The sequence below is a fragment of the Accipiter gentilis genome, chromosome 12 (assembly GCF_929443795.1).
Source record: "Accipiter gentilis chromosome 12, bAccGen1.1, whole genome shotgun sequence".
Taxonomy (NCBI): Eukaryota; Metazoa; Chordata; class Aves; order Accipitriformes; family Accipitridae; genus Astur; species Astur gentilis.
In genome coordinates this window covers 19,487,544-19,507,497 of record NC_064891.1, presented here as the reverse complement: position 1 = coordinate 19,507,497, position 19,954 = coordinate 19,487,544, and the positions used below count along the sequence as shown (strand labels likewise).

General features: G+C 41.6%; 1 protein-coding gene across 1 annotated transcript in view; it reads left to right on the top strand.

The window, feature by feature from the left end:
* The first annotated feature begins 248 nt into the window (after window positions 1–248).
* The window catches only part of SLC7A11 (solute carrier family 7 member 11), a 59,066-nt gene continuing 39,360 nt past the window's right edge, over window positions 249–19,954 (top strand). The window contains exons 1-5 of the mRNA XM_049815001.1: window positions 249–701; window positions 3,660–3,786; window positions 7,889–8,004; window positions 15,836–15,961; window positions 18,161–18,260. Coding sequence (XP_049670958.1) covers window positions 425–701; window positions 3,660–3,786; window positions 7,889–8,004; window positions 15,836–15,961; window positions 18,161–18,260 — 746 coding nt within the window. The 5' untranslated portion in view covers window positions 249–424. The remainder of the gene's footprint in view (window positions 702–3,659; window positions 3,787–7,888; window positions 8,005–15,835; window positions 15,962–18,160; window positions 18,261–19,954) is intronic.

The following is a 19,954-nucleotide window of genomic DNA, read 5'->3' as shown; positions in this document are numbered from 1 at the left end:
AGAAAGAAAAAAAAAAAAAAAAAAAGAAAAAAAGAGAAATGCTGAGTAATGCCAGAGGTTTCTCAAATGGCTGATGCAAACCTGGAGAATTTGCATCATCATTCAGCTGGAGTAACTTGGTATGACAAGAGCTTAAATACAAGTCCACGCGGAAGCTGAGCTGGTTTCCAATGATAGGGCAGTACCAGCTCGCAGTGTGAAAGCGCAGGTGTTCCCGAGCAGTGCTCAGATCGCAGTAAAGGCTCAAATACACTTTAGGAGCTTGCTACCTGTGCGTAGGAGCAGCTGGAAAGATAAGAGAGGGCAGAGGAAGAGACTAAGTAGTTGACTACGCAGAGAGGAAAAAAAAACAACCAACCCTTGAGTTTCTGCTGCAAACTTTTTTTGCCTGTGCTTGCTGTCGGTGTGCTGGTGGCACTGTAGCATGTTTAGGAAAGCTGCTGTAACCACGGTCTCTAATGGAAGCTACTTGCAGGGGCAAGCTAATGGCAGGTTGCCCTCTATGGACAGCGGACAGCCAGCCCAGGAGGGAAAAGTTGTGCTGAAGAAGAAAGTGACGCTCTTGAGGGGCATATCTATCATAATTGGCACTATCATCGGAGCTGGCATCTTCATCTCTCCCAAAGGCATCCTGAAGAACACGGGCAGCGTGGGCATGTCCTTGACTGTCTGGACAGTGTGCGGGATCCTCTCGCTCTTTGGTAAGTTCCTTAACATTTTCCAATTGGTCCAGAGGGGCGGCCGGTGGATTATTGCTGTTATTTGTCTGATTTTGCCATTGGATAGCAAGGCACAGTGTGGAGCTTGAGGACCAATAGGGCTCCAGAAGGTTTTTGCTGCGTGATAGGTTGCGTGGAGGGCACAGAGGTATGCAGCCCCTGTTCCCCCGGCGCCGGGTCAGTAAAGATTGGAAGCGTAAATTATTGTTCCTTACGGGTCCCTAAAGGAACAGGAAACATAAATGTCCATTTTATGCCATACAATGTGCTGTATGTATAATGTTTTTCTTCTGGCTGTAAGAGCTAGTTTATGGTTTGCTTGTAAGGCCCCCAGCAGCTGGGGATGCGGGTCACTCCGCTCAAACACCAGCGAAATGTTTAGACAGCTCGACTTAGTTCCCTAGAGGTAGAGCAAGGTCTGAGAGGAATAATTCTCGCTGGGCGTAAGCTGTATTGGCATGAAAGTGAGCAAAATAATAACTTTAATAACCCCTCTCCCCGGTCTTGTATTACTGCTCTTTACTTCGTTCCTTGCTCGTGATGTTGCTTTGAAAGATTGTGCTGCAAGAAACCAGTGTGATGGAAACAAATTTGTAATACGAGTTTCATTGCTTGCCTGCCTATTGTGACGGTTTTTACTAATTTTATGTATTTTTGAAGAGTAGTAAATTCTGAAGAATGCCAGTTTATTTGTTCTGTGCACAAAGCCCCCATTCAGAGTAGAAAACCCCACCCTGGCCTCTGCAGGACAGAGGGTCCATTGACCTACTTAATGAGTTAATCTCAAAGAAGCTGAAGGACTAACATGAATATTGGCTTTATTTAAAACAGAAACGACTTGTTTTCTGGCAGGAGGTAAAGAGGACAAACACGCACTAGCGCGTGTCTGCTTAATAGGTGGAACATGCAAATGCCACCCTGTGTAAATTGGCTCTGAGCTTAAAAGAAACATGAACTGTTTACAGGCTGAGCCCACCCAAGCCAAACAGACAGTGCACTAAGTTAGGACCTGTTCTGGTCAAATGTTAAATGTATTGGTACAATGTGCAGCATAATCTGTTGTACAAATGTGGAAGTCCTGCCTGGAACCAAAATTCCACTACAAAGAAAGATCTCAGATACAATTTGTAACCCTGTCAGAAGACCTTGGTCTTTAGAGTTAGTCAAAACAGAATTTGCTTAAGCATTGCGTTTTGGGCTTTAACATTAATAGTATTATTTTTCTGGCTGTGAAGTAAAGTCTGTAAAAAAAGAAGAATAATCTCTTTTATCAGAAGGATTTTCTAGATTGTTTTCCAGACTCAAGATATGAAGAACCATATAATTTGGCCCTGCAAAAGATACTATCTCTTTTTCTGAATGTATCTGTTATACTTATTTTTTCATATTTTCTTACACCATAAGTGTTTTTAATTCCCTGTTGTGACTTAGTTATAGTAAAATCACGTGCAAAGATCACTTAAGGTCTTGCTGAGGCTCTGTGTATAACATGTATCGAAACACAATGTCATTTCATCCTGAACAGAAGAGGCTGGCACGAGAAAACCCATCAATAGCTTTTTTTTAATGTGGCTGTAAAAATTCCTTTAAGTACTTTTTCAGGTAAGCTGAAGAACAGCAGATAAAAGCTGCCACATTTTTGCAAAGCCCCAAACAAAGCAAATGAACAAGGATGGAATTTGTCATAATGTGGTACAGCTTTAATGGGCTTGTACACGTTAGGCGGTTTTGACAACTGTAGTTTTCATCTTAAAGTGCTGCAGCACAAAAGCTCGCAGGGAACAGAGCCGAAATGAGTTCATGTACGTTGCTGATCTTAACTCTATGTGATGCAGTGTTTACAAACTTTATTACTGTTTTCATCTGGCTTCTCAGACTCTTCTAAAAGGGCTGCCTACATTTATCGGACGTGGTACACTTCTCTACTGATGTGGTCTACCCACGGAGCTGAGAATCCACCGTCTTTGTGACGGAGTGATGGCTCATTAAGCAACAGTAGCAGATGGTGCATGGGTGAAGAAGGCTTCATGCAGGTCCTCATGGTTGCAGCATGCTGTTGCCTGCTCCGTAATGGCAGAGGCTGCCCGTTGTGCCGGCAGCAGTCTTGGGGAGCTCTCTGAGAGCTGCTACTTGCTGGGAATGCCACTAGCGCTTGCTCCAAAGGGGCCTGAACCACTCCTGCATGAGCTAATGCAGCAGTGTGATGATGATTTGGGTTTTAATTTAGTCAGTGTAAATTCACCAAAGGATGAAATGAGCCCCCTGCTATGAAAACGTGAAGTGGTCTGTATCTAGGGCAACGCAGAAGTGAAGTGAGCTTTCATCGCATTAGTAGTATACAACAACACTGCACCAGTGTTGAAAAGCCAGGGCTAAGCCATCCCCCGAATTTTGAATATAAGACATTGGGAGTACTATTTAGGAAAATTCTTAATCTGCAACACCTGCTTCCAAATTTTGGGCAGTTGATTGCTTTGCCCATGGCTGAGGAGAGGTAATACAGTTTTCAGGCTTTTCTTCAGAGACTGAGCCAGGCATCTCTGAGGCTGATAGGAACTGATCATCATTTGGTAACAAGCAAATGTGCTACAAGACTTTCACTTAGCGGTGCAGTCAGGCTGGCTGAGGAGCCAGGGTAGCCAGCATGACACAGTGTTTTGTTGACCCTTACCACGAGATACAGAAGAGTAATGAAACATGTTGATAGCAAATAGTTTGTTCAGTGGCTTTACATGTAAATGTAACTGAATACGTGTACGGTTTTGTTAACAGCAAGTCTAGCTGAATGAATTAAAACTTACAAAGTTGCTTGAAAAAAATGATTAAAATATATATTAAAATATATATTGTGATACCACAGCAGCTCCATAGTTCAGTTTATAAATGTTTTGAAAGGTATTTCTGGATGTCTCTCGTGATGCCATGGTTTAACTTTCACAGGTGCCCTCTGCTATGCTGAACTAGGAACATGCATTAAGAAATCTGGTGGTCACTACATCTACATCCTGGAGGCCTTTGGCCCATTACCCGCTTTTGTGAGAGTCTGGGTTGAATTACTCATCATTCGGTAAGTGTGTTGTGGCTTTTTGGTAACTGTATTGTGGCTTTTCTGTGTTTCATTTCTGATGCCAATACACTTTTCAGTCTTAAAGAAAAATCTCCAATACATGATGGGCAAAAAAATCAAATATAACTTGATCAATGAGCTGTGGTTTTTTAGTATGGTTGCTTCAGAGAATTTAACAGTGCTATTTTGCTCGTTGGCATTGAAACATTCAAGAAGACATATGTGCATGCATGGGGCGGGAAAAACCTATTCTAAGGAAACTGCCACACAAATTCAGCTACTAGCTTTAATTTTGCTAAGCTTACTGTCTCCATTAAAGTCACTAATAACACTAATACCCTTGCCTATCTATAGTATAGTGGAAGAGGAAAGTCACCTTTACATTTTCTCAGTCTTGGCACTAGTTTTTGGAGTGGTTGCTGTTGTCTGTGGATACAGGAATAACTCCTGGTGAAGCTATTCCCTGGTAGTTTTCAGATTTGGGGGCATCATGTATTCTTTACATGTCAGTTCAGGTCCCCATTTTTTTGTTTTTGTGGGGTGTTGGAGAATGTAACTCTTGATTGTTATGAAAAGCACTAACTGGCCAAATAAAGGGACATTAAGTCCTTACATATCTAAAATGTCCAAAGTATTGTTTTGGTCTGTAAGCCTGTGACTCATGCAGCCCTTGACATTGTATAGGTGAATTACAATATGAAGATGCTGAATTATCGAATCATATCAAATAAATTTTCATAATGTAAATGGATCTTTGTATCAAACTCAAATATGGCCCTTTGAATTTTTAATATATATATATTATTTTTTTTTTACAGTATTGCTGAGGCTGGAGAGCTTGTTACACGTAGAATAGGGCAACTCACTTATGCAAAATGACTTTGGAAATGCTCCGTTCCTGCCTCAGGCTAGTTAGCACTCCTTTCCCCCCTCTTCTGCAATCAGCAAATTAGTCACAAAAGCGCAAGCCTCGTTTCAAATCACAACTATGTTTACATAATATTGACAAGTTCTAGCATAGACTGTTGAGTTTAAAAGCACTGACAGCGCTGAGTCATTATGAATCCATAAATTCTTATCTTGTTTCCGGAGGAAATCATTGTGTATGTCAGATGGTCCCTCACATCCTCCCCACCTGTACATAACCTTTGAATTAACTGCATAATTTCCATCAAATGTGATGAAAGAGCAGATGTCTTAACTGTATTAACTTTTTGCCAAAAAGGAAAACCAGACAGAGGAAACAGACCTATATTTTCACTGTGAGCAGCACGGTGCTGTGAACGTAGCTATGTCATTGCACATCACAGAATCAACAAAAGAGAGTAGTGTTAGAAATCCCACTCTTAACCTGCACCTTACTAGGCGGGAGAAACTTATTAACCTAGGCACAAATACCCACAAGAAACCAGGCTTCACAAATTTCTCTCCTTGCAAAATTATTATTTTTTTTTTTACATATGACAGTGTCCCAGGAGTGTCATGAAAACACTCTTAGTCATTGTGATCTGCCCCACACCCAGAAAATAATAATCTTGCATGGGAAGGAACATCAGTGGATTCTTTAATCATCAAATCTGAGAGGCAGCAAGGGAGGTGTACTTGTTATAACTTGTGATGATCAGAGCAGTGCTGCTGAAACCCTGTGTAGAGTTTTATATCTGACTCCTGCATCGGTAAACTAATTGGCTGCTGCTATCAAAGAAGTTGAGACCTAATATGTATCTAGGTTTTTTTCAGTAGATGAAGTTGCACACACTATTCTCGGTCTAAGCCATTTTTAATTCTGAAAGACTGCAGGATTATCACACCCACGGGCTGGTGGAGCAGCCGCAACCAAAATAAACATTTCCTGCTCTTGTATGTGTTTTCAGCCACTATTTTACTGTCTAGGACACACTTAAACTCTGCTCACATACTAATTAAATTGTGCCAGCATCCCTTGCTGTTTAGATGTGCCTTACACTGTGCTGCTCCTCATCCAGTACAAGCAGGAACTTTTTTTCTCCCCAAAAGTCAAGTTGGAGGTATATTACATACTTTTAAAAAAAATAATCTAGTTTTTGAACAAGTGAAGATGACTGCAGTGCTTAACTACGGTGGTTGCTTAACACAGGTTGGGTGAGAGTGTGATGCCAAGTGACTCACTCACCTGTGGTATATGCTGGGGCATTCTGTCTGCTCCTTTCCCGGTGGCTTTTTGTGCTCCTTGTCCTTCAATGAAAGCTGCTAATGTGCTTTCTGTCTGCTCCTGAACACGCAGTTTAGGGAGCTGCCAGCCTGTCTTTAGGTTTGCAGTCAAAAGGAAAAACGCTCCATTCCTTCAACTTCCACCTCCATAGATTGACTACACTGCCAGCAACATCTCCCCCCGCCAAACATGGGAATATGAGAGAGACAGCTATTTATTAGAGGTATAATTTATGAGCTGTGTTTTAAAAACCACTATGTTTTTAAAAACATAGAGGCAGCAACTGCCTCTTTAAAAAGGCTTCTCATAAAATGAGAGGGAAAAATCCAAATTCTGGAAAAAGGAGCTGGGACTGAGGAAAAAGGTCTGGGAAAGCTCCAAAGATCTGATCTTTGATCTCATCTAGGACACTTCAAACTACTTTTGGCAGGCTGCCGTACTTAAAACTGGAAGCCTGGTGATCTTCTTGAAATGTAAATTAGAAATATTGCACCGAGGTAAAGTCAGTAAAGGTCTGTGTAAATCCAGCACAGGGGTCATTTGGTTCCTGAGCAAAGGCAAAAGTTGCAAAGCCAATTGTTGGCCAGCGAGAGGAACAGTCCTCATGCATGGGGATGCACAAGCAGCAGCCCTCCTTTGTCCATGCAGAAACTTTCCGAGGAAGATACTTCTGTTCTTTGCTGCTCTGCAGTTTGGACCAACACGATGTGTGACATTTTGGTTGAGTCATAATGCTAAGAAAGTGGGGTTTGTTTCAAGGGCGAAACTCTCGTGTGGAAAATTCTTTTATCGTTCAATGGAGAATTGTAACTTCTCTGCAGAATTTTTATGCTGTTCCATAGCATTTTTAGCAACTATATTTTTACTAAAATTCTGTAACGTGAGGCATTATTTTATTAAATGCTGTAGATTTTTTTTACAAGAAATTTGCATGGCCTCTTGTTTAACTCAAAAATTCTTTGAGGCAGCCGTATGCCCTTTTGTCCTTACTGTGTGTGAGAGTGAGATGAAGCACAGATGCCACCAGCTCTCCTAAGGAGGGTGAAAGTGTCCTCCCAAACAAAACGTGAACAGACCACTGGAACAGTAATATGCAGACAGTGTCTGATCTGAGGCACGGGGTAATTTGCTGTTAATATGTGTCAGTGCTAAGGCTTCTGGCAAACATTTAGCTTGTCTCAAAGAGAAAGGCTGTATGAATATTATGAGTATTTCAAATTGGTAAATGCCACAGCTGCGTGCCTTTCTTCACATTTCTCTGTTTCATGGGAGATGCTTTCTGTACTTTGAGGATTTTTTGCTCTCACTTGCAGTGTTAGGAAATTGTTAGTCACTAAAAGGAACAAATTCTGTTTGCATTTTAGGAAATCCCATTTTCATTCATTTTTTGCATTGTCTCAGGTTTTAATAAAAGACTTGAGTAGGTTTTGGATACTTATTTCAGTAAGGCAGAATGCTCAGCTTGCTTGAAATTAATTTGCTTGTGTCTCTGAGGGGTGAGATATATCTGGCCACTAAAATTAAGTCCTCAGTGACTCTTACTCAGGGTTTTGCCCATGTAATTTAATTCTGGCCATGTTCACTTCAAGCAAGTGAATGAAGATTTCTATTAATATCTTTCCTTTCTGTTTATGGCTGCTTCACAACATGGAAGTTGTAAGAGTGATCCTGGTAGGAAGTGTTGCTCTTAAGATCAGAACCGCTGAGCAAAGCTAAATAGCTCGTGGTTTCCTGCTACAATCAGAAATCATGGTACATGGCAGCATAGTTACAAGCAGGCTCCAAAATTAAGTGCGGTTCACAGTTCTGTGATAGTAAAGTTACAGCACGATCTCATAAGAATATTATCTATGTACTATCGCAGATTAATTTTGTGATTTTTTGTTGTTGTTGTTTTTGTTTTTACTCTAGCCCTGCTGCCACAGCAGTGATATCATTGGCATTTGGACGTTACATTTTGGAACCTTTCTTTATGCAGTGTGAAATCCCAGAACTTGCGATTAAACTTATTACAGCTGTTGGCATCAGTAAGTATCCAATTTTAGGTTTCAGGGAGGGGTAAAGATGATGTAAATTGAAAAAAAAAAAAAAGTAATCACACACTGAACAGGTAGTCGTTTGACACGAATCATTACAAAATGACTGTGCATCCAATGCCAAGGGCATCGGCGTGACTTTTTGCCTGGGTATGTGTGTTTGTGAACATACGCAGTAGTAAAAAGAATAGTAGACTTTATTAATGGCAGGGAAAATCTATTGCCAAGGCTGATTCTGTTGCCACTTGAATTAATGGCAGAACTCTCATTACTTTTGTGGAAGCAATTTCAGTCCCTAAGAGATGGTGAGCCAGTGCCAGAGATATGGAAGAATGATTACCTGATTTTAAGTGCTTTGCTCTACCTCTGTTTTAGGAGGCAATTGAGTGCCAAGTATGATGCCATGAAGAAATGTAGTTCTCTGGAGTGGAGCACAGGCAACATGAGATCATCTTCCCTAGTCCCACACTGTCCTTCATAGCAATAAAACTTATTGAGGTACTTGCGGTTCAGGAAGCAGGAACCCAACTGATGACTTTGGAAGCAGGGTGTACAGCTTGGTGAAAACGCACGTCTGTTACCGGCAGCTTGTCCTACCCTTGCTAACTTGGCAATTAGTGTAAAAGGGACCATTTAGGGCTACAGAGAACCAATAATTGCCAGTGGAAGGAGGGAGGCTACCCTGAAACCAGGAGCTTTACAGTGTACCTGGGCTGGTGTGGGAGGCTGCATGAAAGGAGAAGGCAGGAGTCGACGTGAGTGGGACCCTGAAGCCGTGTGCCTGTAGTGCTGGAGGCTCATTTCCAGTTCGGTCTGGTCACTGGTGATGGTGCGCCTTGCACACGTGCGCACACATTTGCGTTCAGCTGTGCTGGGAGGAGAGTGCAGAGTAGACCTGAGTAATTAGTAACAGATTGTTCCTTTCAATCTGGTCAGTGCGTGCACGTATCAGAAACAAAAGGACTGGGAAAAGGAATTAAGACATGCAAAATGATCAAAGGCACACTGGAGACCTCTTCAGTTTTGCACAATAATAGGTTCAGATGACTTTTTCTTTCTTTGGGGTACGGAGTTCAATTGACATTGAAATTTCCAGTCTCCAGGTTACTGTGGCTAGTTGCCTTCTGCCAGGAGTGTTAAAAAAATCAGTGTGTGACCGCATTTCTTTCTAACTTAATTATGCACAAACTATAGGTTTCATAGGAATAATTGAATTAAGGGCTTGAATTTTGAGGTCAATGACTTTTTATAGCTACATCTGTCTGAAATATTTCAGTGCAAGATAAGAGTGAAACAGATGTTCAGTAACTTCAAGGTCACTGAGACAGAAGGAATGTTAAGCGAGGACTCCATCAAAGCATTTTGTTAAGTGCATGTGATTCAAGCACAATAAGTGAACAATTTGAAATGGGTTTTTATTGCTTTTAATTTAATTGAAAATCTGTGTGATAAGCCAGGGCTTCACAAAGTAATTAAACAAAGAAGTAGCATTGCAGGGGCGGGGGGTGGAGTTACACTGAAATAATTACAGCCTAAAGGGAGAGAAGAGTTCACAGCAGCTCCTACGGTGAGCGCAGGTCTGTACAGCGCAGGTAGGATGAGCTGTCATTTCACCGAAAGAAGGGATTCTCGTAGGAAGTTTGTAATGGTGAATGGGACAATGCTGAGGAAAACAGCGATGTGTCAGACTGAGTCTTTATTCTTTGCAATGTCCTCTACAGTGGGGTTTCGTTTGTAGTAGTCTTTGATCATATGCTACACTTAAGCTGAGGGATCCCAGGGTGAATAGCTGTTGTTCTTGTATGGTAAGAATTAGCTGTTGTGGTGGTAATTGTTATGAATGTTTTGTATTGTGCATGTAGGCAGAGTGATAGGTAAGATTAAGGTGTTGTTGAGCTGAACAGACACATTGGAGCCCCGAAGATCTTATAATCCAATTTAATGGTGCCAAAGGTAGTGTCTGCTTCCACTGAAAATTTTGTTAATCGGAAAGTGAACTGACGTGCCTTTTGTCTTCTTACCCACTCCTGGTCCCTTCTCCCTCCTGTGCCTGATGACAGAGTGCTCACCGCGTATCTGTCTTTATTGCGCAGGGGGAAAGGTAGTGGCAATCACCATTAAACTCTGTCCTTGGGTGAGACTTTGTTCTGTAGCTTTACCTTGTCATTTCTCATCATGCTAGAAAGGGCAGGAAGAGATTTTTGAAAAATCTCCAGGTGATCCCCTGCCCAAAACCACAATCAGCATCTCTGAACAATTTCTGACAGATATTTGTCTAAGCTGGTCTTAAAATCTCTAGTGAGTGAGTTTCTAAAACCTCACCTAATACTGTAGCCTGTTTTTTTTCTATCCTTGTCACAAGACAGCTTTTGTCATTCTGCGCCAGCCCCCCCCCCCCGCCCCCAACCATCCTTTTCTGCACTTTAAGCCTATTATTAAAAGGTTGCCTGGGATAGATGCAACCAGGATTATGATGGGGAGTGGCAAATACTGTTGCTCCTCTACCAGCTGCAAGTGAGTACTTTTTGTAGAGGAGCTACAGCCCATTCTGCTCTCCACCACTCCACCTCAGTGCCTCTGCAGTGAAAAAGGAATGACAGTGCTGCAGAGAAGACATAGATCAGATGAGAACTAAAATGGAACTGCTGGAGATGGTGAACTTTAAAAAAGACCCTCATTTTTTATTTGCTATTTATAGGGGAAAAGCATATGCTGGGCACGAAATTCCCCTTGAAATCACATCTGTTCTGAGCAATTTTGAACAATCTGTAGAAGTAAATTTTCTGTTCCACAATATGGTGTTTTCATTTTTATTTATTTTTTTTTTTAAATAAAAGCAACCAACCCAAAAGTCCAAACATTTCAAAGTCTTGGTAGAGAGAAGGATGATTGTGTGGAGGTACTCTTCAGATACGCCAGCTTTCTGAACCTCTGAAGCAAAGGCTGTCTGCTCTTTTTAAATTTAGAAATCACTTAATTCACTTGGTATTTCTCAAGCAAATCCCCACACGGAGAAAAACCTAGGCAAATACTGGATATGCATATCTCAGTCTATCTGTCAGTCTGCCATAAACTTTTTCTAAACTCAAGTCAATTTAACTGTACCTGAAAGGAGAGCAGACATCTCAAAGAGAGCTAATTACTATAATTTTTTTGAAAATAAGTGGCCAGGTAAAGCAGAGAGAACCTGGATGTGCCCCAGCATAGAAAGGGACAGCTGAAGAAAATGCAAACAGGAGATGAGGCCTTCTAAATGTCCAGCTTTGCTTGAGTGGGACAGAACAGCTGCAGGACACAAAGCAGAAGGGATGCCGTCCGCCTTTGTTCTGATGATGAAGATGGTCTTTTTAGGAGAAAGAGTTAAAAATTCATTTCTCCCTAAGTGAAAGTTGGTAGACTCCTCCATATTTATTGTTTCTTCCGATGAAGAAACATCCTATCACCATGCCTATCACCATTGCAAAGCATGGTGATAGACAGTGTGAACCCACCCTATATTCATATATTGCTTTATTTATATCTTTTAATTCTTCTCCTAATGGCAAGCTTAAATATATTGGTAACAGGAAGGGATAAATTGTACTGTGTGAAGGTATTGAACTGTACTATCAATATGTAACCTGAATAGATATGCAATCTTAACTGAGCCTGTTCTAATCTTGTCTTGGCTTCCCTATCAGAAAGCAGATAAACAGGTTTCAGCTATTAAAGACTGTGAGACTGAAAGCAGGTTACCAACTCCCACACGGTTTTCAAGTTTCTACACTCATCCATGCGTATTTTGGGCATTTTACGCTGCAATAATGTACAATTTCCCCCCTTTTTTTGAGCTCTGCCAAAAAACCTCAAATACCCCAAACTATGGCTGTTAGAGGCAATGCTGTGCTTGAAAACCAAGGTCAGCTGTACAGATCTATCAGTGCTTGCAGGCAAATAATCCAGCCCAAAGCTTTATTGGCATACATTTGGTGTGTGAGTCTATAGTTAGTTGCTTCCCCCGCCCCCCCCACCTCCCACCCATGGCAGATGTTACAGACGTAGCTCTCTACCGCTGACAGTTTTCAGACAAGCAGTTTGAATTAAGACATCTCTTGGCTTGCAGGGATAGCAAAAGCTGCTCTGGTAGGTGCTTTTGTGCCTCCTGTGACTTCATTTTAATTGACGCATTAGGATCTGCAAATTGAGGGTATTTTTTGCTTTGTGCAAATGCCTTGACCCTAAAACCCTGACAAGTTAGGGGAGGGCAGTTTCCTTGGTTTCCTGCTGAGGCAATGGTACATATATTCTTAAAAAGTAGGCCAGGATGTAATGCTTACTGCTGCTTCTCCCATTAGATTTTGTTATCCGTCTATAGCCGTGGCTGTGTGAAGGCAAGAGAGTGTGAAAAGCAACACGATCAGTGTTACCGTTGTGTTTGATTGTTCATGGTGTTTGATTGTTCATGAACCCCATTTTGTTCTCCTTCCATACTCCCTTCAGTTAGGATTCATCTCACTTTTAGCTAGGTGTTGAGTTTAAGGTAATTTTCTATGCTCCCCATAGAGTTAGTGGAGAAAGAGGGAAAGAGACTCTTCCTGAAGGCAACTCATCTCATCTGAGATAGGCATCGGAAAGAGGTGTTATTATTCATCCTCTGGAGGTAACTGTCTCTTCATTGAGGATGCAGCCACACTAGATGCCTGACTTTTAGTTAGCAAAGTTAGAGATGAGTCTTCCTTTCACTGTCCTGTTGTCTGGGGAGTTGCTGCTTCCTTCTGATCTTTGCTGTGATCCTTATCATAGCATCTGCAGTCAGTTTCTTGAAGTACCTCCATAAGGCCCTATTCATAGAAGAGAGGTGTTGAATAATGACCACAGTCCCAAGATATAATTTCCGTCTTGAATCCTGGCACAGTTGTCATATTCTTTTCCTGCTCTTTAACAGCTTTCTTCATGACTTCTCCATTGCCTTTCACTATCCAGTTGCTAACACAACCAGTATGGTGCTGATAGGTGATAGCAGTATAAGCCCCACATCCCTATATGTCTGTTATGCACATAGAACTGCTAAGGCTAAACACTGTAAGACGACTGTAAATTCTTATAGCCTATTAAGTCCAATAAAATGAAATTCCAAAAAATACCAAATTAGTCTCAAATATTCTAAGAACTTAAGTCTCAGCCTTGCAACATGACCTACTATATTTGTGCAGTCGTCCAACTCTGCAAGAGACTTACTCTTATAGAGGACCATCAAAACTAACGACACGTGCACTGGACTGACTGCAGTTGTAACATCCCTTCAGCTTGCCAATTAAACGAAAGTTCTTGCAGTGTCCATTTTGCTTTCGCTATTTGATTAGAAAGCCTCACATGAGACATCTGGCTGGCTTGAACTCACAGTTGGGGATGGAGAAGGTTTTAACACAGCCTGCTCACAAGCAGGCTGACTTCAGGAAAATACCAGCCTGCGTTTTTTTCTTTCAAGCCGGTGTAGCTCTTATACAGAATTGGGGCTTGTGATTTGTGTGTGGCTGGTGAGCAAGGAAGGTTATGAGTTTCCGTGTGAGTTGATGTAAGTATTTGTACTAGTTTGCCATCCAGTGACATTCTCATATGTGTATCAGGAAGGTGAAAGCAATACAGTAGAAAACCTCAAGGAGGGCTCTCTGCAGGGAGCATGCTCACATTACCTATTCTGACCTATGCAAGGTAACAGACTGATTGCTGCAGTCAGCTTGAACTCTGAATAAGCTGGATGTCAAATCGCAGATATTTTCTTACACATAAAACTCTTCCTTGACATTTTCTTGTGGCCTGGTCCCTGCCTGAGTTTTGTCTTCTGGGAAAGAAAAGTATGATATCCCGAGCTTTCTAGGAAATTTGAAATAAGCCAGTGCTTGTTTATGGTGCTGGATTTTCTTTATAACTTAAACACTGTTGGTCAAATGAATATTTTAAATATGTTTTGCTTAAATGACTGTTGTTAACCTTCCTGGTAATCAAGCCTTAGGAAGAGAGGGGGAGCCTCAATCATGGTAATATTCAGCCTCAACCTTAAAGGCATCTTTCAACATTTAAATGAGTGAAGATATGTCAGGGTAGTATTGGGACAATGGAGTAATGAATCAGACCCTTCGGATTTTCTGTTTCTTGCCAAGTATAGGCATACATGGAAGTAGTAAAGCAAAAAAATAAGTATTTGGATCTCAAGTGGTACTTTGCAGAAGTCCACATCATTTCTTTGTGACTTAGGAAAGAATGACTCAGTTCTGAAATCTGGTGAAATACTGAACTGGAAAAACATTTTGACTCTTAAGATCTTTTTTTGGTGAAAAATTCACATTAAACAACGTTGCGGGCTTATGTTGACTTTGGTAATTTGTTCATTTGAGAGTGGAGCCCTCACTTTCCCAAATGAAAATTCCAGAAAATACTTCTAGATTTTTTTTCCCTGGAATTTATGTTTTATTAAAAATATCTAAAAAATACATTGGAATCCAGATTACTTGGAATTTTCTCCCTTTCCCATTAAACCAAAATTACTTTTGGTTTAAACTGAGAAAATTTTTTTACGATCTATTTTTTGGCCTTGCTGGTGAACAGAATCTGTAGAAAAGACTTGAGATAAATCAGCCGGTTTTGCTGCCAGAAAGCATGTGCCGTGCCAGATTTACAATGCTAGCTCATACAAACTAACTCCCAGACTCTGGCGGGAGATAGCAACTTGTGGTTTTATGTGTCCCAAGAAGTGTGATATGGCTGATGATACAGACAAACCAGTGCTCTTGAGAGAGTTTGAAGTATGGGAGGACTGTGATGAGGAGCTAATTTATTAGCTCCATAGGATGGCAAGAAAGAAAAGATGAGTGAGCAGTGAGCAGCCTTGTTTGACTATGTTCGCCTTTCCCCGCAGCAAAGGGGGAAAGGGACTTTCTATCTAGTGAAATGACTCACGTTTTCCATTCTTTAGGTATTTCTTTTTTTTTTTTTTTTTTTTTTTAAATATCTAAACTCCTTTATTGATTCTGTTTTGGCAGGGTGATGGTTTAAATAAACTAGAATAACTGGCACTCAGTGATAAGACCTACCATCCTCCTGTCAGTCAGTGCTGTAGTAAAGGCCAGAAGATGCCCTCCCTGACCCAGAAGTACCTAAAAGCCATTCTCACTTATCTCTCTACGTGTTGGTGAGGTGCAGACCTGGGCTTTGTTTTCAAGAAGTAAAAGGTGTCTGTTTCTTCACCAATTCCCAACAAGGATGGGGCGGTTACTTTTACTCTGGCTCTCCTGCATCTCTGGTGGTATGGCAATAAGGATGGAGAAAGAGTGCAAAAGAGGGGCGGGGATAAATAAGGTAGTAACAAAATTATGCGGCGCCTAAATGGGAGTGCGAAAGTTTAATATGATTATTTATTGTTATTGTTTTCTGAAAATGCAAATCTCTACTCAAGCTGGCACAGATACAGAAATCTGGAGTGACAGGGGTTGGGCAATTAATTTCTTTCATCTAAGGCAGGGTCCTGCCAGCCCATCGCCTACCAACAGCTAACGATTCTGGGTAAACAAAGCTGTAATTTGGTGCGGAGGGAACCAGGCAGAGAACGGAGAGTCGGATGGGCCACACAGTGGGTCAGACAGAAGGGCTCAGCTCAAGCGTTTCATGAGTGTCTGGAAGGGGAATGTGAGAAGTGGGAGGGCAGCAGCTGGAGAAGGTTGTCGGGGTGTATTTCCTTTAATGCATCAGGATCTATTGTGTGTGTGGCCTCTCTGCTGGCAAAGAGTTTTGCGGCAATTTCAGCAGCATGAGTATTTCTTTCTGACTTTTCTTTTTCCCCTTGCAGCGCTGGTGATGGTCCTGAATAGCACAAGTGTCAGCTGGAGTGCCCGCATTCAGATTTTTCTTACCTTTTGCAAGCTTGTAGCAATTCTGATAATTATAGTCCCCGGAGTTATCCAGCTAATTAAAGGTATGAAATGAAAAGTAAATGCTTTTAAAGTGCTTTTATCTTTACCCTCCCCAGTCTTTCCCCACCTGCCTCCACCAAATAATGCTTATAGCAGCAAAATCTCTTAATTAGTCTGTGCTTGCTTAACTGAAGCTCTGTACTGTCATGTAATTGATTAGAAGTGGAACTACACTGGGGTGAACTGGTATTTCCTTCAGCATGCCAATGAGTCTCTTCAGATCAGACTCTGTTTTCAAATGAGCGAAAGGATTGCCCTTCTCTGTAATTTGCCTTTGGCATGAACTTTGTAAAAGGGGCAGGATGGGTTTTAATGGCAGATGGGCACAGCCTTAGTCCAGGCAGAATACGTCTCCTTTAACTGGGCTAGTGCCTAGTCCTGTTTGGTACTGGGTGTGTGGTGGTGGAAGGGGCTCAGAACATACGAAAGAAACAGTATCACGGATGCTGTTCTACCCCTTTGGTGATGTAAATTGTGAAGTTAAAGGTGCTGTACTGGCAAGAGAAACGGCAGTTAGCTATTGCTTTCACGGGCTTCCTGCCTGCAAGTACTGGATTCTTGGGCCACATGCGTGCTTTACTTCTTCCAAATGAAAAACTAAAGCATACCTAAAAGCAATAGTCTGGGGCTAATCCAAGCATAGGAAAGGAAAGCAGAAGTGTTTGCAGGGCCAGAATTACTCTACGGACTTTATCAGTGTTGCTGCATCAGCAAGGAGCGTGAAAACACACCCCTGTTCTCCCCAGCAGCGCCCAGCACGGACGTGGCGGCGCAGGCCTTTCCTTGGCTCTCTGGAAGTCGTTGCGGTGAAGCCGTGCTGGCAGAGAAACTCTTTCCACTGACATATGCTTAGCTACCTGAAGAGGCTTTTCCATTACAGCCCTATCAGCAGCGGATGCGAGATGGTGACGAGCCCCAGCTCACTCTCGTTACAATATCGCTGGGCAATAACTAACAAAGCACAAGGAGCCATTCAGCGCAGAGGGTCAGAACGGGCAGCACTTTTAATGAATTGGTGGCAGATTAAAAAATTATCATGGTTGTTGGCTCTGTCCCTGGGGATGCTCTTTTGTGATGCTTCACAAAGCCTCCCATCTGAGTCAACAGCGCAGCATTAGGCTCTGCAGTGAGCTCAGTTTCTCAGGGGTGGGCGGCTCTCTGTGGTTAGAAACAGACTCTGAAATAAAAGTTTTCCTGTGTAGCACTCTGCTGATTCACTATGTCTGTTTTCATGTTTTTCACTTCTTCTCTGGCAGTTGCAATGCCTCTTCCCTGACCTCCTTTCATGTGCAAAATTTCTCTCTCTTCCCACCCGCCCCATTTTTCCTAGACCTTTGGAACAGGCCAGACCCAGGTTTGGTTGGGGTTTGCTGCCCTTAAGTAGCTCAGATAGTGTCCCTGACTCCCCACTGGGACCTTCCTCTGGCCACAGCTCTTCCCTTACCCAAAAAACCTCTGCGTCAGTGGGAATTTTGACTGAGGGCTCAGTAAAAACCAAGTAAAGGATAGGATTTGACCCATTGCTAATTTAAGTCTGAATAAATTCTGCTTCTTTCTGCTCCTTTTCTGTGGAGGATCATTGCTTCTCAGGAAATTTGGGATATTGTAGGGAGGTCTTACAAGCCACAGAGCACCTTGTAAATAAATCAGAGCATAATACAGCCCTTGCATGTTTTCATTTAGAGATACGTAATTCTTACTTGCTGTAACATTAATACAGTACTGACTGTCATGTGGTAGGGAGTTACTAAATTTTTCAGTGGTAGAAATGTTTAAGATACTGGGTTTGTTTACCTTAAAAATGTTGCTCGTGAGTGAAATGCTAGCAATGTTCCTTCTGATTAGAATGTTAAACAAGTGAAATTTGCCACAGCAAAAACTACAGAGCTCATTCTGCTCTTTCATGTTGATGTAAGTCACTGCCGGACATGACAGTGCAGTGAGCGTCATTAAGCTCAGAATGCTTTGAAAAAAATTAATAGGTCAAATTCTGTTACTGCATGACTGGGGATGCCACGAAACCTTTTACAATTGCTGGCAGATTACAGCTGCAAGGGTTGGGTCAGAAATTAAGGTCAAGGGCAGAACTTGAAGTTAGTGAACTGTGATTAAATGTTCCTTGGTGTGATATATTCATTTGTTTTAAAGTGGGAGGTGACCAAAGAGCTTATTTTTCAATATTGTTTTTGTTCATGTTGCAGGAGAAACACAGCACTTTAAAAATGCCTTTGCGGGGAATGATGCCAGTGTTATGGGATTACCACTTGCTTTCTATTCAGGAATGTATGCCTATTCAGGCTGGTAAGTTGTTGAAACCTATAAGTATTCGTCCTGAAAACAAGCACTAATATGCTTTAAGAAAGACATTGATTTATATGAAGAAATGAGTAGCACTTTCTACATCTTTTGCCAAACTACATCATGTAGTAAGGGTAGATCTCACCACTGTTCCATATGCTCAGTAGTTATTCTGCAAGCAGCTCTACAAAGGAGAGATTTTTCTTCTCCAGTGTACAATAGGTAAACATGCACTGAACAGTAAAGAAATCAGACTTTTATTTCTGTTCTTAAGACTAGAGATAAAGGCAACAAGAAAGGAGTGTTCTTAATTTTTCATTAGGTATTTTGATAAAAGGATAAAAGGGATAATGAAGCTTTAATTTTTGTTGAACAAGTCAGTAATTACACGAAAAACAAATCTGTGAACTGTTACAAAGTTGTGTTGACCTCAGCCTTCGCTTTGTAAAAGCAGTGTTTGAAGAATAAGTGAACCATGATAACATCAGTATAGACCACAAAACAAAGTAAAACCCCAGATTCTTATGCCTCTTGCTCCGAGAGAATTGGACCTCACTTAACAAGAAGCGCAACTGGCTCCCCTAGAAGTCAAGTGCTATTGACTGTGAGCAAAGGTATGAGAATCTGCCTTCAAGTATTCTGCTCAGAACTTTCTTTCAAGTTCTTTCCCTCTCCCCCACCAAAGTACACAGCAGCTGATTTGAAAGGTGCCACCGCCCTCCAAATCTGCCTTGCGATTTATTCACGCTTAGTGAGGGTTCCGCGTTGCACAGTGCCAACGTGCTTTTGCAGCAGCGGCATGTGTGTGGAGGAAAGACTACAGCGCACAGAGTGGGCTTATTTTGAGATAGCTTTGTCTGCAGGTCTTCCCTTTCCTTTCCATAGCCTCACAGGCAGCCAAGTTCTTTACCTTGCACAAAAGACGAGGGCTGAGAGATAAGGGGTTTATTTATTTAATTCGGAGGGACAATGGGCCGAGCATTTGAGTTCCCTGCCTGTCTGTAACTCCCTGGTTGCAGGAGCATTATAAACATGCACACTGAAGTACTGAACAGAACTTTTATATTAAAAGGAGGAAGGGGGGGACCCCAAGAGAGTCCAAAGCCTTTATCTGTGATGGATACATAAGAAAAGAGCCTGGCATTTTGAAGCCTCAAAGAAATGGAACTCATTATGTAGACGGTCTCTACTTTCTTCCCTCTCTGTCATATAAATGCCTCTGTTTCTCATATCCATACGTGTGATGGTTTCTCACTTTTAAAATATTAACCTAGCAGTACATTTTTCTATGAAGGCAATTTTAAAAGCTCTTTAATATTATTCATCACGGAGGCAGAGTTTGTTTACAGTAAAATGCTACATCAAAAATACTGTTATTCTGCTGCTTCTTTCCTCTTTCTTTCCATTTTCCACCTAACATTCCAAACCCCTACAATTAAAATAATCTCTTTTTTTCCTTTACACCTTCTGACTTTTATTTCAAGGTCCTTATTTGCCACTTATAAAAGGAATTAGCAGGAAAAGACCTAATTTGGCTAGTGGTTCTTTCCAGCTGCCTATTTGTCTTTGTCACCAGCTCAAATTGATTGCCGTAGAGCACAGAAGAGCAGACCATTAAGTGGAGTGTCAATACCCTTGCACTATCAGTTTCATGGGGCTAAATCAATCCAGTAAGCTGAATGTGAAGGAGTGTTGCA